An 18,839-nucleotide genomic window follows, 5' to 3' on the forward strand; every position below is an offset into this window, starting at 1 on the left:
TTTTTTTTTTTTTTTTGAAACAGCCCTTTTAAAAACCCAAATTAACAATACGAAAGAAGTGGCGAAAAGATCTAACCTTGCTGGCACTTTGCGAGTGTCTCTCATCTGTGGAAATGAAAGCCTGCCCTGAGCACAAGGCCTTTTCTACCTCGCAAGAGATAAAATGACCTCACTGCTGGCATCCTAGCCAGAGCTAAGAAGATGGACCCCTACCTTATCAGGTAGCACATTTGCATGTAGATCCAAAAAATTTAGGAGCCACTCAAATATTTCAAACCAAATGAAATGTATTTACAATAAGATTTTAAGTTAAAAACACTTTCAGAAGATGTTTAAGAGACACTACCTCATTTAATACGATCTGTTTCCAATCCTCAAACATGAAAGTAGGACCTACGGGGAAAAGCACACTTCACTCACATTTATGGAAAGTGTATGGGCGTTAAGAGTAGGTTTTATAGAACAGTTTGCTCACTAAGAGAAATAAGAAACATGGATTGCAAAGGATATCTCATATCCTTCATGTTTCAATCTAAAGTAGCATACAAGGCTACTTATTTTCTCTACTAATGCCCAGATAGAAATTAAACAACTCTCTGAATCAAAATGGCGAAACCCAAACTGTTGAGATGATCATCATGTGATGATAACATAAGGTAAGTCTGGTAGGCATTCAGAATTTCACAGTAAGAGTGATGACTATATGTAATGATAAGTCAGTAAGTTATGCTGGCTAAGTATCAGTTATCTCAAAAATGCTTATAACCTGGTAGAAAAGTCTGCCATTGTATAGATGTAAGGAAATGTGTTGAAGACAGGAACGCCACACCTGAAACTCTGCTTGCATAACCACCATTTCCAAAGGTCTTTTTCTCTAAGCTTACCCAAACTGCTCAGCAATAACCATAGTATTTAAAACTGTGCTGGTGATGTTAAACAAGAAACTTTACATTGTACTAAGAACTGCATAAGTTCTTAATGGAACAATATTTTTGACCAGGCTTTTAAAAAAATCAACTCAGGAAATATACGCCTACTCTCACCAAAAGCACATTGAGAAAAATACAAGCGCCTCTCTAAGGGTGAGCACAGTTCCATTTTTAACATCTCACCTGAATGAATTCCTCTTGCAACTGTGATATACAACACAACACACACCAATCTTAAGATTAGTAATGGCAGAACTTAAATATTTACTTCAAAGAAGTGTAAAATTCTTGAACACTTTGGCAGCAAAGAAAGCTGTCAAATGGGAAAACTAGAATTTCAAGCAAAGCTTAATGACCATAGTGTAGAGGAAACCACATTAAACATAATTTATACTCCATACCATAAAACACAAATATATTCAAAATAAATGAACATAAATGAAGGATGTTAGGGGGATATTTCTTTGTTCCCTTTCTTTATGAGAACAGTCTTGGGACAATATTAAATAAAAGAAAAATAATTTAAACAGATAACATATTCTACACTGAAACAAAGAATGCAGATTTACAGGGCCAAAGATTAAAATGGAAATGAACAAAGTGAAGTTTCATCTTCCAACGGTATTGATTTTAATTTTCACTGGTGATTTATCAGTATGTGCATTGTGACAAAGATGATGAAAATTTAAATTACAAAAACCAAAGAGATTGAAACAAATTAAAGAGAAAAAGAATCAAGGTAACTAATGTTATTCTTCAAAAATTAAAACTGTTCAATATGTAACTCAAACCATCATTCTTCAGAAAAGAATATATATATATATATATATATATAAAAACACTATTTATTGTACCATGCTGTATTATTTTAAGACAGAGTATTAAAAAAAACATTCGTGGTATAAGGATAAAGTCTGTAGTTTATTTAGAATTTGAAAAGCAACAAAATTTCTCCGATTACTTATCTAGCTGAAAAGAAATTGTAGTTACTGGAATTAGTAAACACTTTTGGTTTATAAAATTGTAATGAGCAATGTTCGTTAAAGAATAACTCAAGATAAAATAAGCAATTAAAATGCCCATTTCTTTAGTTTCTCTGGACACTAATTATCCAATCTATCAAGAGTCTGGAAAGAGGATTAAACCAGGTTTTACAGTTTCAAAGATAACCTCGATCTCTTTTTATTGCCAAAAATTAAAATTGTCATTTATGAGATGATTATGACACAACCATATCAAACCTAAAAATCTAATTTTTTTAACTTTGAGAAATCAAAAATACCACATAGATTCTAAGTGCTCTATGTTAACTGAAGTGTATATGTAAAAGTAAAATACAATTAAGCTTTAAAACGTGGAATATACATTTTGTGTAAGCATTATGTTCTTGGGAATGTAATCTACAGAATATTTTTTACTAAAACTTCAAAACCTTGTTACTTGCACATGAAAAATCATAAAAAATATCTAGGTACAACTGTACAAAGAAACTGACACCAATACGCATACTTCCAGAGACTGCTTCGACAGTTGTGTGTTTTGGTAAAGGTTTTGAAAGTATGCATATTTTAAAAGTAATTGGGTTTTTAAATAGTGGAGTCTTAGACTATCAGATATGTATTACATTTTTCTTCTTCTTCTTCTTAAAAACATGTCAATATAATGCAAAATGAAAATCAAGGGTATATGGCATATCATTGTCTTTAGAAGGTGGTTTCTTTCCCCCCGATAGGACAAACTAATTTAAGCCATAATCTCTTGACATTTAACCTTTAAATCCACTCTGTAAAGGGTAATCAGAATCCCTGCTGAAGTGCAATCACTATGCTGAAGAACTCAGAAACAGTATGAGTAGATTTCACACAATTACTAACCTCCTAAGAATGTACACTGTTATCAGTTAGGAAACAATTGTGCGAAAGTCTTTTTTTTTTTTTCCTTTTTAACTTGTGTAGGTGGAATAACAAGTTTCTGATCTAAAACAAGTAACGCATTGCTTCTAGAAAGGTGACAACATGTAAGGCAGTTCAAAGAATGCTAACCAAACAAAATGCAGTTATTGGATTATCTTGCTATTCAAATCAGCTTAACTTGTTAGAACGCATCGCTCTTAGATCTGTACAGCACTCCATTTTACACAGAGTAACCCCGCTCTTGATTTATCTGTTCTAAAGTGCCAGTATTATTTACACTTTTTTTTTTTTTTTTTTTTTTTTTTAGCCAAAAGTCTGGCCAGTTGTGGCATCTGGTGAAGATGTCATCCCAGCTCTGCTATCATTTACATTCACCAAGGGGAATTCTGAAAATTCAGCACTTGTCCCTGGTCCCCGAAGGTTCACCTGTCCATTGGCAGTGCTAAACTGAGTAGCTATTCCAGCTCTAGATCCATGATATGGAGCACGGAAGGGCTGTTCAAATGAACTCATTTGGTAAGCTTGGTGGACAGGCTGAGCCTCAGCTTTCTTCTGAGAAGTCACTTGATCCAAAAAGTCCTGTGTGGATGTGGCAGAAGCATGGTTTGTCTCATCACCTGAAAAGGGAAATGAGTGCTGTGAATCACCAACTATTAGTCCAAAGTGGGACTTATCTGGAGTTGTTCTTAGTGGAGAATTCATTCCTGATCGAAAGCTATTGAGAGGCATGGCTGCATAGACTTGTTTGTCTATAGAAGAGAACGCTGGCTGATTTGGAAGGGTCTGGTTATCAGTCACAAAGTTAAGGCTTGGGCTATTCAAATAGGCATCGTTTTGGCTAGTTCTGTCCAAAGCCTGTTGCAGAAACTTGGAGTATTCTTGCAACATGTTGGCTTTATCTGACGAGGATGCTTGGGAGCTCGATCCAACATTCTCTGACGGGGTGACCTCGGGTACTTCTGAAGAATTTATTGATATGCTAGATGTCACTTCAGTGTCTGCAACACTGAAGGAGATCTCGTGCTGTCCGTTAGCTTTATGAGAATAATGATCCAGCAGAGTTTGCAGTACCTCATCTGGAATAACATTTTTGTCGTGATTACTCTTAATCTCCACGTTCAGTGCCTGGGAATCTAGTATGGACGCCGTGGTGCTTTCATCAATAACACTTGCCACAGCTGCCTGTGTTACAGAAGGCTGGGAAGCAATGGTGCCCACATTCAGCGCATACTCTCTGCTGTTGTTACTTGCTGCCTGAAGATACCGCTTCTTCTTCAGAAACTGCATGGCGTCATCATAATTAGTACTACTGTGCACAGGTTTACTGGGCCCCTCTTGCAAGTTATCAACCTGGTCAATGTCAGCATTGCCTTCCGAGTCCAGTAAAGCTTGTTTATCCACAAGCTCGAATGCATACTTTGAAACTTTGCTCTCTTCATATGTAGATAAAGGTGAAATGGTTTGATTTTGCTCCAGTGGCTGTTTCAGGCTTCTCTTACTATTGATTTTTTTGAGAACCAACTTCGGTGGGTGTATTTCTCCTGATGCATCTTCGAGATGAGACCCCCCTACTGAAGAGTGTGGCATTTCGACAGCATATTCTGCTACCATATACTCATCTTTTACTTTAGTACTTGAAGAATAAAGAGGCAAGTAATCATTTTTGTCTTTCTTCAGGTCAGACTTGTCCAAAGCACTCTCTTTGTCCATTCCAGATGATTTCTTTTCAGCTTTCTGCCTTTTCTTTTTTGGCAGTGAGTTATCTTTTGGTGATGTAGAAAAGCCAGAATCCTCCTCCGATGTCAGAAGGCCACCTTTGATGGCACATCTGTTTAATTTTTTGTCATGATTTTCATGGCACATACGTTTATGTTTCAATACACGATCTGTTCTGGAAAAATACTGTCGAATTCAGAGGTTGTAAGTAGGTTTTGGGTTTTGTTTGTATTTTCAGTCAACAAAAGAGAGAAAGAAAACAATTAATGTAAGTATAATAATATAAGTAATTCCAAATAAATTCACTGTGTTGGTTTTCTATTATAAGCCTGATTGGCAAGAGTTTAAAAGCTCTTCAAATAATTCTAGTAGTAACATCTTCTAATTTAATTTTTTAGAATTATTTTATAGCTTAACTATGACAGAAGAATTTCAAGCTACCTCTCTTACCTGTAAACAGTATTCACACTGGTAAGGTTTTTCTCCACTATGAGTTCTCTTATGCCTTTCCATATGATATTTTTGTATGAATCTCATACCACATTCATCACAGCGAAATGGTTTTTCACCTAGTACATGATATAGAAAATTTAAAACAAAATAAATACTGTAAAATAATGAAATGCTTTGCCATAAGAACCGTTAAAACACATAAATGGCTTAACAGCTGTGAGAATTTATTTTTTAAATGATAGAAGGCATTCACCACACTAAAGGTAGGAAGAAGGTACACTCATTTTTCTCCTTCTGTTATATGGGTACATAGTCTTTCTATGGAGACCAGAAATACCAGGAACTTATGTATGGACATTTGAAAAAAATGTTATCCATCCACAGTCCAACACAATTCTTGAGTACGGCTTTTTAATTATTACCTTCTCTCCAAAAACATGGTTAAATTAAATCTGAATTCTACAAAAATATTCTTTAAAATCTAATTTATTAAAACAAATAACAAATAAAAAAGTGTTGAGAGACTAAATTTCAAAAGTACAGTTTGTTTGTATTGATTTTTTTTCAACTCAAACCAGCATTTTTCATTTAATCTGGGGAGTGATTTACAAACAATGTTATTAATTGAACACATGACTGTTCCACTTCCTCCAATACATTAAGGACTTCTTACCTATAAGGAACATTACTATGGAGCTCTCAATGGTTTTTACACACTCTAACTACACAGGAAGGTGTGCCAAGAAGTTATCTTACATAATGCATGTTCACAAAACTGGTTTACCTATCACATATTCAACAAAATTTTACTGAATACTGCTCCTCTGCCCACAGTAACCCTGTTGTAAAGGTTAAAAGTACACTTGTCTTCAAAGAATTTATTATAGCATAATTGGGAAAACAAGATACATATAAAATGACAACTCACAAAGCTATGTCTAACACTGGTTCACTTTTTAACAATATATCCTACAATTTCCCTTCTTTTTTTTCTTCAGCCTAACTAAATTACCTATATATCATACTTTTGCACTTTTTCCTTGATCCATGGGGCTCCTTCAGTCAGGAATGCCCATTTCTTTTTGGTACTGGGGATTGAACTTGTGAGCTTGTGCTTGCAAGGCAGGGGCCAGCACCACTGAGCTAAATCCCCAGCCAATAAACGCCCATTTCTGTCTGAGTGTTCACACATCTCATTCCCTTTAAAAATCTATTTCCTTTAGGACAATTGGCCCTCTTTTCTTGGAATTTCCAAAGAACTCCATCTGTAGGTCTCTTAAGGCACTGGTTACTTTCAACTCAGTAATTATTTTATGCATTTTTATTCTTTACCTGTTTATATTTCCTTATATCAGAATCTAGACCTAAATTATATTTAAGTAACTATGCAATTTTCAAGTGCTAAGTGAATTGTACAGGTGATTATTACAGTGGATTATTAGTGAGAAAATGTTACTATGAGCCGTTTTGATTTGGAAAAGCTTCTTAGAAGTGTTGAATATAAATTGAATAGTACATGAAAGATTAAAGGCAAGGGAAATATACGCTGGGGAGAAACAAAAGAGCAACTAAATGTCTGGACACTATCAGATGTCCAGGAGAAATGGTGTCTAAACTGAGAGTTTAATTTGACCACAAGTAAATTATTTAAAACTTTTCAGACTGTAACTTCTTTAAGTGTGCAGGGTTACCCAACTTTAGGACACAAGGGACTTCCCAGTGGCTTTCTGACTGTTCTTGTGGGTTCCACAGAGGCCCACCAGTGCTGCTGCTGGTTTAGCTGAAGGTTCAAGGCTTGTCAAACAAAATTCAGTGAGCTCAATTCAACAGGATATACCAGGGCTCCAAGTAGGAGTTTCAGCGTTTTCAGGCTAGGAAGCCAGCATAAAACAGCAGCTCTGGACTAACCTGTTCCCTTTACAGAAATACTGTACTGAAGCCCAGAAAAGGTAAGGCACGTGTCCAACGAGTGAAGAATGAGGACGGAAGCTGCAGGAGAAGGCTACTGCCCAAGGAAGTATGGGAGTGAATGAGACGAGGAGACGGAGGTGCGAAGCATCCACATAAGAGTGAGCACTGCTAGGGACCAGGAGACGGAACTGTTTGAAGGCATAGGAATGAGTGGACAAGAAAAACAGCATGAATACCAAACTACAACTGAAATGGAGTTATTATAGAGAATAATCAAGATGAGAAGAGATGGAGGGTACAGATACTGTCAAGAGAGAGGAAGTGAGGATATGTATACAGTCTGAAATAGAGAAGTAAGGTCAGAAGTTAAAGTTGTTTATCAAAGAGGAGAAAGGGGAAAATGAGTGGGCTGACTAGAATTCAGTTAATTCTACATGAAATCCTTCACGAGTTAGAAGACTTTATATTGTCAAAATGAGAATATTCCCCAAACCACTCTACAGATTTAAAGTAGAAATGGACAACACTGTCCTAAAATTCATATGCAAAATAGCCAAAACAATTTTGGGGGGAAAGGGAGGATTCATACTTCCAGACTTCAAAACTTACTACAAAACTATAGTAAAATAATGTGAGAAAGGCTTAAGGAAACCAATATATATCAAGGAATGCAAATGAGAGCCCAGAGATAAACCCTTCCTTTTGTCAGGTGTGGTAGCACGTGCCTATAATCTCAACACTTGGGAGACACAAGCAGGAGGATCATGAGTCTGAGGCCAGCCTGGGCTACTTAGTGAGCCCCACTCTCAAACAAAACAGAACAGAAAAAAATCAAAGCACTTCCATTTATGGTTCAGTGGTTTTCTAAAAAGGTGCCAAAGCAATTCAGTAGGGAAAGAATAATCATTTCAATAAATGGTGCTTGTACAATTTGATACCCACATGCAAAAGAATAGAGTTGGACCCCTGCCTAACATCATAAGCAAAACTTAACTCAAAATGGATCGATCATAGGCCTAAATGTAAGAACTAAAGCCATAAAAATTATACCATAAAGTGTAAAGTGCCTGTCATCCCAGGTACCTGGGAGACTGAGACAAGAGATCACAAATTTGAGGCCAGCCCAGGCAACTTAGCAAGACATTGTCAGGGAACAAAAACAAAAAAACAAAAAAAAAGGAAAAATGGCTGAGGATGTAGCTCAGTAGTAGAACATTCCTGGGTTCAAATGCCAGAACTGGGAACCAATCAATAATAAATAAAATAAAAACTAAAAGCTACAGGGCTGTAGTTGGGCAATGGTTTCTTACATGACACCAAAAGCACAAACAAACAAAATAAACGAATATCAAAATGAAGAATTACCACATGGCTCAGCAATCCCATTCCTAGGTATGTCAAAAGAAATAAAAACAGGGACTCGGAAACAGAAATAAACAAACACAGGGACTTCAAAGAGACATCTGAATGCCAACATCTATCACAGCACCATTCCCAATACCCAAGAGGTAGAAGCAGCCCAAGTATTCATCTACAGATTAGGAAGGAAAATGCTATAAACAATGGACCATTTTCCAGCCATAAATGTAAACATAATGCTGATTCATAGTACTCAGAACAAGGATAAAGCCTGAAGATATTACGCAAGGTGAAAGAAGCCATGAAATAGGACACATATGGCATGAGTCTGCTCTCATGAAGGATCTAGATTAGGGAGACTTAGCAACATGGAAGACAGTGGTCACTTAGACTAAGGGAGGGAGGCAAGGGAGACAGTGCTTAATGGTTACAGAATTTAGTAACACAACCTTGTATATCTGCTAATGCCACTACACTGTATGCTTAAAACAGATTAAAATAACAAACTTAATAAAATGAACCCATGGATAAAGTATTTACAAATCATGGAACACATATTGAGAATATTAAAAACCCCTCATAACTCAAGAGTACAAAGTTGAGTACAAAGTTAATCTAGTTTAAAAATGGACAATGGGTCTGCAGGGACAATTCTTCAAGACGGATATATGAAGGACACGTGAAAAGGTGCTCAACAGTTACTAGGAAAATCAAAACCAACTACCTCAAACCTAGGATGGCTAAAATATACAAGTGTTAGCATTAGACGCAGAGATACTGAAACCCTCACTGATGGCTGTCAGGATTATAAAATAGTGCAGCTGACATGAAAACTAGTTTTGCAATCATCAAAATGTTAAACACAAACTGGGTGTGGTAGCTCATGCCTGTAATAACAGCACTTGAAAGGCTGAGGCGGAATGATCAAGTCTGAGGCAGGTCCCTGGCTACACAGTGAATTAAACGTCAGCCTGAACTACACAGTGACCCTGTCTCACTCCACCCTCTGAAGTTACACCTCTCGTTACCACAGGATCCTACTCCTAGACATACACAGTACTGAAGGGGGTTAAAAATTCAAGTCCTCATAAGAATTTTGGGACAATGCATTAATAACAACATTACTCACACAAAAACAGAAGCAACCCAAACATATATCAACCTATGAAAGAAGACATGGTATATCCATAGATTATTCAGCTCTGAAAGGAGTAAAGTACATACTGCAGCATGACCAGAACAGGCAAATCCTCAGTAACACAAGATATGATTAATGGTTGTTCGGGGCTGGGAGGAAGTGGGCAATGGGGAATGACTACCAATGGTTAATGGTTTTCTTCTTGGGATGAAGAAAATATTTACAACATGAGAGAGTAGCATAACTTTATGAACATGCTAAAAGCCAGTGAGTTATATATTTTAAGTGGGTATGTTTTCTGATGCTGTGAATTTTATCTCAGGGAGGTAGGTTGTGATTTAAAAATGTTTCATAACAACACAACTGACACCATGCAAAGTGGAGGAGAAATGGTTTCTTTCCTCAAGGAACTCAATATTAATTACAAGATAAATTAACTGGAGAAAATCCATGTTTAAATTATCTATATCTTAACATATGATCTAAAATTAACATCTTACTTAACTAGAAGTGTCACTAAGAAATTTTCTTCAACAAGAAAAGAAAAAGAAAGTACCAGGAACTTTTAAATGCCGTAAAAGCAATTAGTACAAATGTTCCTCTGCTGCTAAAAACAACCTCTCAAAGCCCCAATAAACTGAATACACACTGAGCATCCCAAAACCCAAACTGCGAAATCTGAACTGCCCCAACATCTGAAATTTTTTGAGCACTGTCATGATTCAAACCACAAGACTTATGTTTTATCCATAAAATTAAGAATATCAAATAAAATTACCTTCAGGCTATGTGTAGAAGGTGTATATGAAGCACATAATCTTATTTACACTTGACCCCGCCCTCAACATACCTCGTTATGTATATGCAAAAATCTAAAAAAGCCTGAAACCAACCATTTCAGATATGGGATCCTCAAACTGCAGAACAAACAGGATGGGGAAGTAAGACCAAGATGGGAGCAAACACAGACCTCTCACCCATACCTGTTAGCTATTTTTTGATTACCCGCTGCTGTAATCCTCATTTCTATTCTGTCTCTTGTTCCCCTTTAATAGGTATCTCCTTCCTTTTTGACGCTATTGTTTTTCTTTACAACTTTTTCTCTCTCCTGTTTTATACTCTTCCTCCTTACCTTTTTTAACTAGCCATTCTAGAAATTCTTAAAATTGAAGTCTTGTCATTTAAGAATCCCCGTTATTTACGGGTTAGGTAGTATGTTTACATGGTTTTTTAAAAAACCCAAACAAAAACAAAAACCATCCCTTCTTGTCCTAAGTAACTACATTTTTAACTTATGTTTCTCCCCAGTTTCTGGACACAAGCAAAGCTGCAATCTCTATATATTCAGATAAAAAGTGTCCCCCAAAGCCTCATGTGTTTGGAAGCTCAGGGCTGGATTCAGCCACTGCTGAGCTCAGCAGCTGCTGTGCTAGGCGATGGAGCCTCGCTGGGGCAGGCACTGGGCAGGACCTGAAGTCTTTCTCTGGCCTAGGCTGCTTCCTTCTCTCCTTGCTTCACAAACTACAAGCTGTGAGCTTTTCCTCCACCAGACCTTTCCATCACCGCTTTCTGTCCTCATCAGTGCTTAATGGTCTTGGCTCTTTATTCTCGCCCTCTTTATCTCATGAACACAGCATATTTTATTTGCTGTTCTTTTTTTTTTTGAGTTAATGTTGACAGTTTCATTGGTCAAAAGAACTCTCTCATCCTGACAGAAGATATTTTCGATGGATAAACAAATTACCATTTTTTTAAACAACCCGTGTTGGCCCCAAAGTATCTGCTATTACAAATAACTTTATAATGGATAACCTTGTGGATACACTAATCTAAATTCATACAAACAGAATTCCTAGCCAAATAATATATATTTATGAACTGGACACATATTGCCATTCACAGATGTTATCAATCCATATATCCTACCAGCCACGAATGAGTGACTGCCTGCTATAGCTTCGTCACACACTCACTGCCATGTTGTCAAACTTTGATGATTATATTGCCCAACATGTGAGAAGACATTATCTCGGTATGAGATCATACCATTTAAATATTCATTTTCTTTTAAGTGCCCAATCTTAACTTTTACTCCCTTAGGAGACTAATTATTGGTCTTTTTCATGATAACTTATAAGCACACTTTCATTTGTTACAATACATATCTGATACATTTGGAGTTCTTCTTGAGATAAGAGTATGAGGCACTGCTACTTGGAGTTCATTTTGAGGCAAAATGCGAGATACAATAAAATGTTGGCTCTCTAGGTGGCAATTAATTTTCCTAGCACCTTTTATTGAAAGTTCAGCTTTTTTTTTTCAGAGCTGGGGATCCAGCCCAGGGCCTCACTACAGCCTAGTCAAACACTACTCCTGAGCTACAAAGAATAGCTTTTCTTGATCGTGTTTTTCTAAAAATGATAATCATATTCTAAGTAAGCAGATTTGTCTATTTCCAGACCTTTTATTCCATTCTACTAGTGTTAACTCTTTATAAACTAGAGCCAAAATGCCTTAACTGTTAGGGCTTTATAATGCCACTTGGCAGGTCTTCAGGATGGTCCCATTGGTTCACTCTGCGTATGAGCGTATTTGGCATTCGTGGTGAGGAGCTGTTGCCCGTAAAGCTTATGAAAAGCTCGTAATTTTTTATGTTAACTCTTCACTGGAGAGTGTGAAAAAGGATATGGACATGACTTACCATTTTTTAGAGTTTTGTGTCCCTGGTAGTGTTTTTGGAGGGAGAAGTGAGTGAAGACTAAACCTAGGGACTTTCCACACTGAGCCTCCCCTGCTCCCCAAAAGGGTCTTCCTGTCATTGAGAAGGGGAGGGGCGGGGAGGGGAGAAGCAATGGCAGTGGGTAAGAATGGACTCTGGATCTTATTCCTGCCTGACTTGGGGACTTTGGCATGTTTCCTATTCTTGAATGGGAACAACAATGAAATGACTGACACCTATTTTCCTTTAAAAAAAAAACACACATGAATTTGTTTGAAGCACTGAGCCCCTCTACTGGAGAAGGAAGAGAATCTATATAGCACTTGAGTGATTTTAAAGATCAACAAGAAAAACTTTCTTGAAGAGTAGGAAGAGGTTTGTGTATGTTTTTTTTTTTCCGCACTCAGGAAAGCAACAACACAGTTCAATCCAAGCATGTTGCGCTAATGTTAATTTCTCAGTACCCAAGGGCCCTGGGCTTCTCTTTCAACATCCTCCACTGAGACCATGTTCCTTGCCGTGATGCTTCTCCCTGGAAAGTCTGACACTACACACAACTGGCTGGCTGTGTCAGGAGTTCCTGCTATATCAAAGTAGATGGTAGCTACTTTGGCTTGAATACAGCTTACATGCATCCCCCAAGGGTTCAGGTGTTAACACACTGGCCCTTGGTATGAAGGTGCTAGGAGACAGCATGGAACCCTCAGGTGGTGGGGCCTGGTGGGAGGTGATTACCTCACTGAGGATGCTGCACGTAACAGGAAGTGGGGTGATTCTGCAAGGCCCTCAGTCAGTTCTTGCAAGAGAGCTTATAGAAGAGCAGGCCTTGCTTTTCCCCAGCTGCTCCGGCTTCCTGCCTTACCATCTCTTCATTCATTCCCTCTCTCATGTGCACTTCTGCCACGATGCCATCTGCCATGATCTGATACACACGAGTAGGAGCTCACCTGACACCAAAGTAAGACTTCCAGCCTCCAATACCGACAGCTAAACAAATCCTTTCTTTATTGAAATTACATCATCTCAGGTATTTCATTTTAGCAATGTAAAATAGCCTAATACAGTAATGTTTACATTAAATTATATGAGAGTTGTAAAGCCCTAAGCTTTCTGCATATTCTAACTCACTATGGCTTGACAGAGATTATCTGATTTTTGACCACTTTCAACTAACTCCACTCTCCCTGTTCAAAGCATTCTGATCTGGTTCTTCAACCAACACCCCATCAAAATGATTCATGCCAATCACCTCAGGTTTTCAATAAAACCAAATCTCTTCAATTTCTGTACTAACCTTCTCAACAGCATTCAACCCAAGCGGTCTTTTCCTCGCTTTCCTGAGACTCACTTTTCATTTGGCTTTTATGACAACCATACTCCTTCAACTTCCCAGACTGTTCCTTATCAATCGTCTTTCCAGTTCAAATACAAAATGTTTTAGTTTCCTAGACTTTCTCCTTTTCTCATTCTATATTCTTTTCTTTGGCAAAAGGGAAGCGTACCCATTTTCTTAACTTTTATTATTTTCAAATTTGAGAGCCTGACCCACACATCTAAACCGCCTACTCCATACCTCCCCTCCTAGGACACATGAGAACCTTAAATGCATTGCATGCCCCACTACCCTTGTGACCTTCAGTGCACAGCCCAGCCCACAAATGGCATGCCTATCTGAGAGGCCTGACTCATGTGCTAAGGGCTTGGTTACAAGGTGACAGGGTTCTGGGGAAGTGACTAGATCATGAGGGCTCTAACTTCAGCAAGTGGATTAATCTAATGATGAGACAGACTGGATGGCATTATCAGGAGGAGCTCGAAATGGGAGGTGAGGCCTTGCTGAAGGAACTGGGTTGTGGGGGTATGACCTTGGGTATTATATTTGGTCCTCTGTGCCTTCCTCCTCATAGGCTCTTTCTGCTTCCTGCCTGCGTAGAGTTGAGCAGCTTTCCCCTACTGCCCTCTTAAACCACGATGTTTCTGCCTTGCAACAGGCCTAGAAACACTGGAGCCAAGTGACCATGCACAGAAACATCTGCAACCATGAGCAAAAAGGTCTTTCCTCCTTTAAGATGTTTACATCACGTATTTTGCCACAATGACAGAAAGCTAACAATACGCCCTCTCTTTCCATCACTAGCCAATCAACACGCCTTGTTATTTATTCCACTCAATAAATACCTGCCATATCTGTCTGCTGCTCTCCATTTCCCATGGTCATCACCCAAGTTTAAGACACCACCATCGCCTGTCCTGAACTATTATATTATATAATATTGTCCTCACTAACAGTCTCTCTAAGATCTACTTTATTCTATTTCCACAATACAGCCAGATTCTATTAATGTAAGAAAATCTGATCATGTTTGAAGCCTATATGTGGCCTAATGATGTTCTCATGATAAACTGAAAACTGAGTCTTCTATCATTTAGCCTCTGCCTTTCTCTTATGTCTGACCTTTCCTTTTGATTTCTCAACTTGAACCAAAGAGGCCTTCTTTCAATTCCTAAATCTGAGATGCCTTTTATACTTTCAATGTCATTTTCTTGCAAACTCCTCCACAAAATGTCCTCAAATTGTTTTTTAATCATGATAGTGAATGTAAAGCATTTTATACTCAAGAAATGTTATCTGCTGTTATTAGTCAGAATGTAAATAGAAGTTATTTTAATGTGAAGAGTCTTTTTAAAACTTAGGTAAACATTTATGATGAAACCAGATACAGGGCACATTTATAATCCCACCACTCTGGGAGGCTGAGGCAGAAGGGTCTCAAATTTGAGTCCAGCCTGGGTATTTATCAAGACTCTTGTCACAAAATAAAAACAACAACAAAAAAAGGGTTCGGGATGTAGCTCAGTATGATGGTCCTGGGTTCATTTCCCAATACTGGAAAAAAAATTATGATGAATATCTATGTTCACTTGGTCTAGTAATAAATACCTGACAGCAGATGTTTCTTACTTATCATAAAAAAGGGAATAGGACAAAATTCACAAGTAAATACAAACTATAATAACAAAAAAGGTACTACAGAGAAGCAGTATAAACCAAAACTAAGAGTAGCTTCTACAGCAAGATTACTTGAGTTTTGATGTTAGTCTCAACAGGTGTTATCTGTCTCTGTCTCTGTCTCTGTCTCTCTCTCTCACAGCTAAAACCAAATATTAAATGAGATAATGCACGTAAAACCATAAATTAAGAACAGCGATGTGGGCTGGAGGTGTATCTCAGTGAAGTGCTTGCCTAGCACGCATAAGGCCCTGGGTTCCATCCCAGGTACAGCAAAAATAAAAAATCCAAAAACCAAAACAAACCCTAGCACATTGCGGTACCTCACTAAAGGTCAGCTAGCTATTAACAACAGAGATGAAGAGGCTGGCAGTAAATGACTGCCATTCCATTACACTCACCTATATGTTTTATAGCTGTAGCCCCATGACTGGACTATACGCCCTAATGAAAATAACCTTAAGCTGAACAATATGCTCAGCAAAAGATGAAATAATAACTACTGGAACAAATTCCTGGGTGAGCAATCACACATTCATTAATTTTGCTTAGAACTTTAGAAAATACTAGGGCATCTCTGGAACCTACTTCTTTCAGAAGGTCAGAAAGACAGGCTAAGGAGTTCATCTGCTATGCAAGAAATTATATTCCAAAGGAAATCACCTGAGACTAAATGATAAGCACTGAGGCAGAAATCAGATTATATAAAAATCGTGGAGCTGTCACAATAGCATGAAAACATGTCAATGTTATTTAAATCAAATTGGTAAAAAACAAACAAACAAACAAACAAATTTTTAAGATAACCAAAGAAGTAATTTTCATAGCACATTTTTAAAAACTCATCTTTCTAGTATAGAATGACCTTGGTTCTCCAGAAAGTGAGGCAGCAAGAAACTTAATTCATGCATTTCAAACTTTGAAACACTGGAAATATTCACCCAATTAAAAAAATAACATGTTGTAGTCACCACCTCCCTCCATAAAAAAGTAAAGAAAGAGTTCTATTCTCTTTTGGGGGGTTTTCTTTTGCAGAGCTATGAAATAATACCACACTCTTTAGAGGGGTCCAATCCTTAAGAGTTCCTTAGGATGAAATAGCTAATGAGAAGATAATTGTTTCTTGGCTTTACATTAGATTTTAGACTTCTATTTTGGGGTAGACATGAAAAATGATTAATCACCTCTAGTAAGAACAGTATCACGGGAAACCCTTATTCACGTCTGAAAATTTGAGAATTGGTCTAGGAACCACATGTGAAAAGTACAAAACCAAGCCAGAAAACACTGTTCTTCTTCAGAGGCTGAACCCCATATGAATATGCCCATTTCTACATCTCACTTTTTATCAGCCAAGCTGGATAGTCAATATACAACTGGTACAAGCACCAAAGCATTATTACTAAATATATGATATCCAAATCAATGGCAGTTCCTAGTAAAGCTAAATTAAAGAAATACTATGAATTTATGGTAAATATCACCCAAATGGGACTTACATAAAATTAGCAAAATAGCTGGGTACAAGATTATCAGTGTGTCCTTAAAGAAATATCTGAAACATAACAAGATTTTAAACAACAGTCTTTCAATATTCGCCTTACTTTTAGCATTTCAAATTAATCTAATCTATTTCTGAACTTTCAGGGCACCACTAGAAAACAAGTGATGTGGAGTAAGAGATCACAGGGAAGATGATATTAAACACATAATCAAATGATGCCACAATGAGTCCCCTAAAAAGAGAGAAAACCTCATTACCAGCTCATTTTCCATTGTAAAAATGCAACTCACACCCACCCGAGTTACCATTCTCTTAGAATAGGACTGCTCTTTTCATTACTAAAATCCTTTATCCTGATCAGAGCCCTAAAGGTCCTTTAGTGTTTTCCTCCCAATGCTTACAATGTTTCTATTATTCTGGCACCATAAAATTACTTTCCTTTCCATTTCATGTAAACTTGAGAAATATGTTTTGAATTCTCTCATCGGAGCACAGAGCATGAATGCTACCATTACGCAAAGAATTCAGACAGTCTGGCTCAGAAAGAGCCACAATTTAAGCAACTATCTTTTCTGGATCTGGCTGTCAATTAAATAGCTAAAGAGCATGAACAAGTACTACAGGTTCTAAGAACAAGAAGCGGTCTGCTACATGCTATTTTCAGTTTTGGCTGTACTAGGTAGGTACTGAATCCAGAGAGCAATTAACTCCCTAACTCTTTTTATTTTGAGCTGCCTATACGACCCTGAACTCATGATCCTTCTGCCTCAGACTCCTGAACAGCTGGGATATACTGGCAGCCACCATGCCCAGCAGCACTCATTTTTACAATTGTCATCTTAAAAATTTGCATTCCAATCTAGAATACCTGCTGTACTATATCTTTAGCTTAAAATATTACTGGATATCTGCACTGCCAAGCACTTTCTGGCACTCTTACATTTAAATCAATTCTTATTGTACACTATGCACAAAAATCAACTTAAAGGGGATTGAAGACTCAAATATATGACCTGAAATTTAAAAATCCTTGCTAAAAATATTGGAGAAAAAAGTGCCTTGCCACTAGTCTTGGCAATGACTTTATGGTTATGTCACCAAAAGCACAGGCAAGAAAAGCAAAACTAAACACGTGACACTAGATCAAACTAAATACAAGATGTGATGAAAATATACATATGGCAAATGCTTAAATTTTTAAAAACTTATTATTACTGTATAAAACACACTGCCACTGTTAATCCCCTTCAACTGACCCAGTCCTTTCAGAAGGTTAAGAAAAGCAGGCTAAGAGGTCCATCTGCTGTGTAGGAGGCACTCTCCTGCCTGGGCTTTTCAGTCACCGTGGGGTATGTGCAAGCAGCAGGAAGGTTACAATTTTTAAGGGAAGTTTCTCAGTGGCTGATGAAGCTGAGCAGGTAGTTTCAGTATGTTTAGTGACCATTTGCATACCCTTTTTGTGTCCGTGTGAAGTATGTGTCCAAATATTTTGCCCACTTTTCTACCGGTTTGCTTTTGCCTTAGTAGCATGTAAGATTTCTGGACACACAGTATCTGTCAGGTTTTGTTTTTCACCTTAATGTTCTTTACTTTTCTACTATGATCTGCACTGGATTAAGAAAATTTCTCTAAAGTTGTAAAACTACCCTCTACTGTTTCTTAATAGGTTTTATCATTTCTTACACCGAGATCTGCAGTCTACCTGGAACTGCTTTTGAGGATGGCATAAGGTAGAAAGATTGATTTTTTTCACAGACATAACAATGTTGATTACAATACCACCCTTTATCCAGTGCACTACAGTGTCATTTTTACTATAAATTGTATGTAGGTTTGCTGTAGAACCAATGATCTTTGTTCCTCCTTCTGCCAAAAAGGCAATGTCTCAAATGACTACAGCTTTGTACTCTTATCTTGATATCCAGCACTATAAAACTATCAGGGTCTCTTCTTGGTTCTGGCTGGCTTTTTGCTTACCCATGTAAGCTTTAATTAAAATCAGTTTCAAAGTTCTTCCCTCCCGTAAGAGTCTCTCTCACACACATGGCATTTTAAATAAAACTGCATTTAATAAATAGATCAGTAAGGAAGACAGAGTAATTATAGTCTTCTAATCAAAGAAAACATTATATCCCTCCATTTATTTAGATTTTCTTTAGTATCTTTTAATAATGTCAGTTTATAGAT

At 37.4% G+C, this 18,839-nt stretch overlaps 1 protein-coding gene across 3 annotated transcripts in view; it reads right to left on the reverse strand.

The window, feature by feature from the left end:
• Positions 1–3,121: 3,121 nt before the first annotated feature.
• Positions 3,122–18,839, reverse strand: part of Znf148 (zinc finger protein 148) — a 135,403-nt gene continuing 119,685 nt past the window's right edge. For all 3 annotated transcript variants that reach the window (XM_010618304.3, XM_010618291.3, XM_010618297.3), the window contains 2 exons: positions 5,009–5,127; positions 3,122–4,744 (listed from right to left, as the gene is read on the reverse strand). In XM_010618304.3, coding sequence (XP_010616606.1) covers positions 3,146–4,744; positions 5,009–5,127 — 1,718 coding nt within the window. In that variant the 3' untranslated portion in view covers positions 3,122–3,145. The remainder of the gene's footprint in view (positions 4,745–5,008; positions 5,128–18,839) is intronic.

Source organism: Fukomys damarensis, unplaced genomic scaffold (assembly GCF_012274545.1).
Source record: "Fukomys damarensis isolate Sample0158 unplaced genomic scaffold, DMR_v1.0_HiC HiC_scaffold_24, whole genome shotgun sequence".
Lineage (NCBI taxonomy): Eukaryota > Metazoa > Chordata > Mammalia > Rodentia > Bathyergidae > Fukomys > Fukomys damarensis.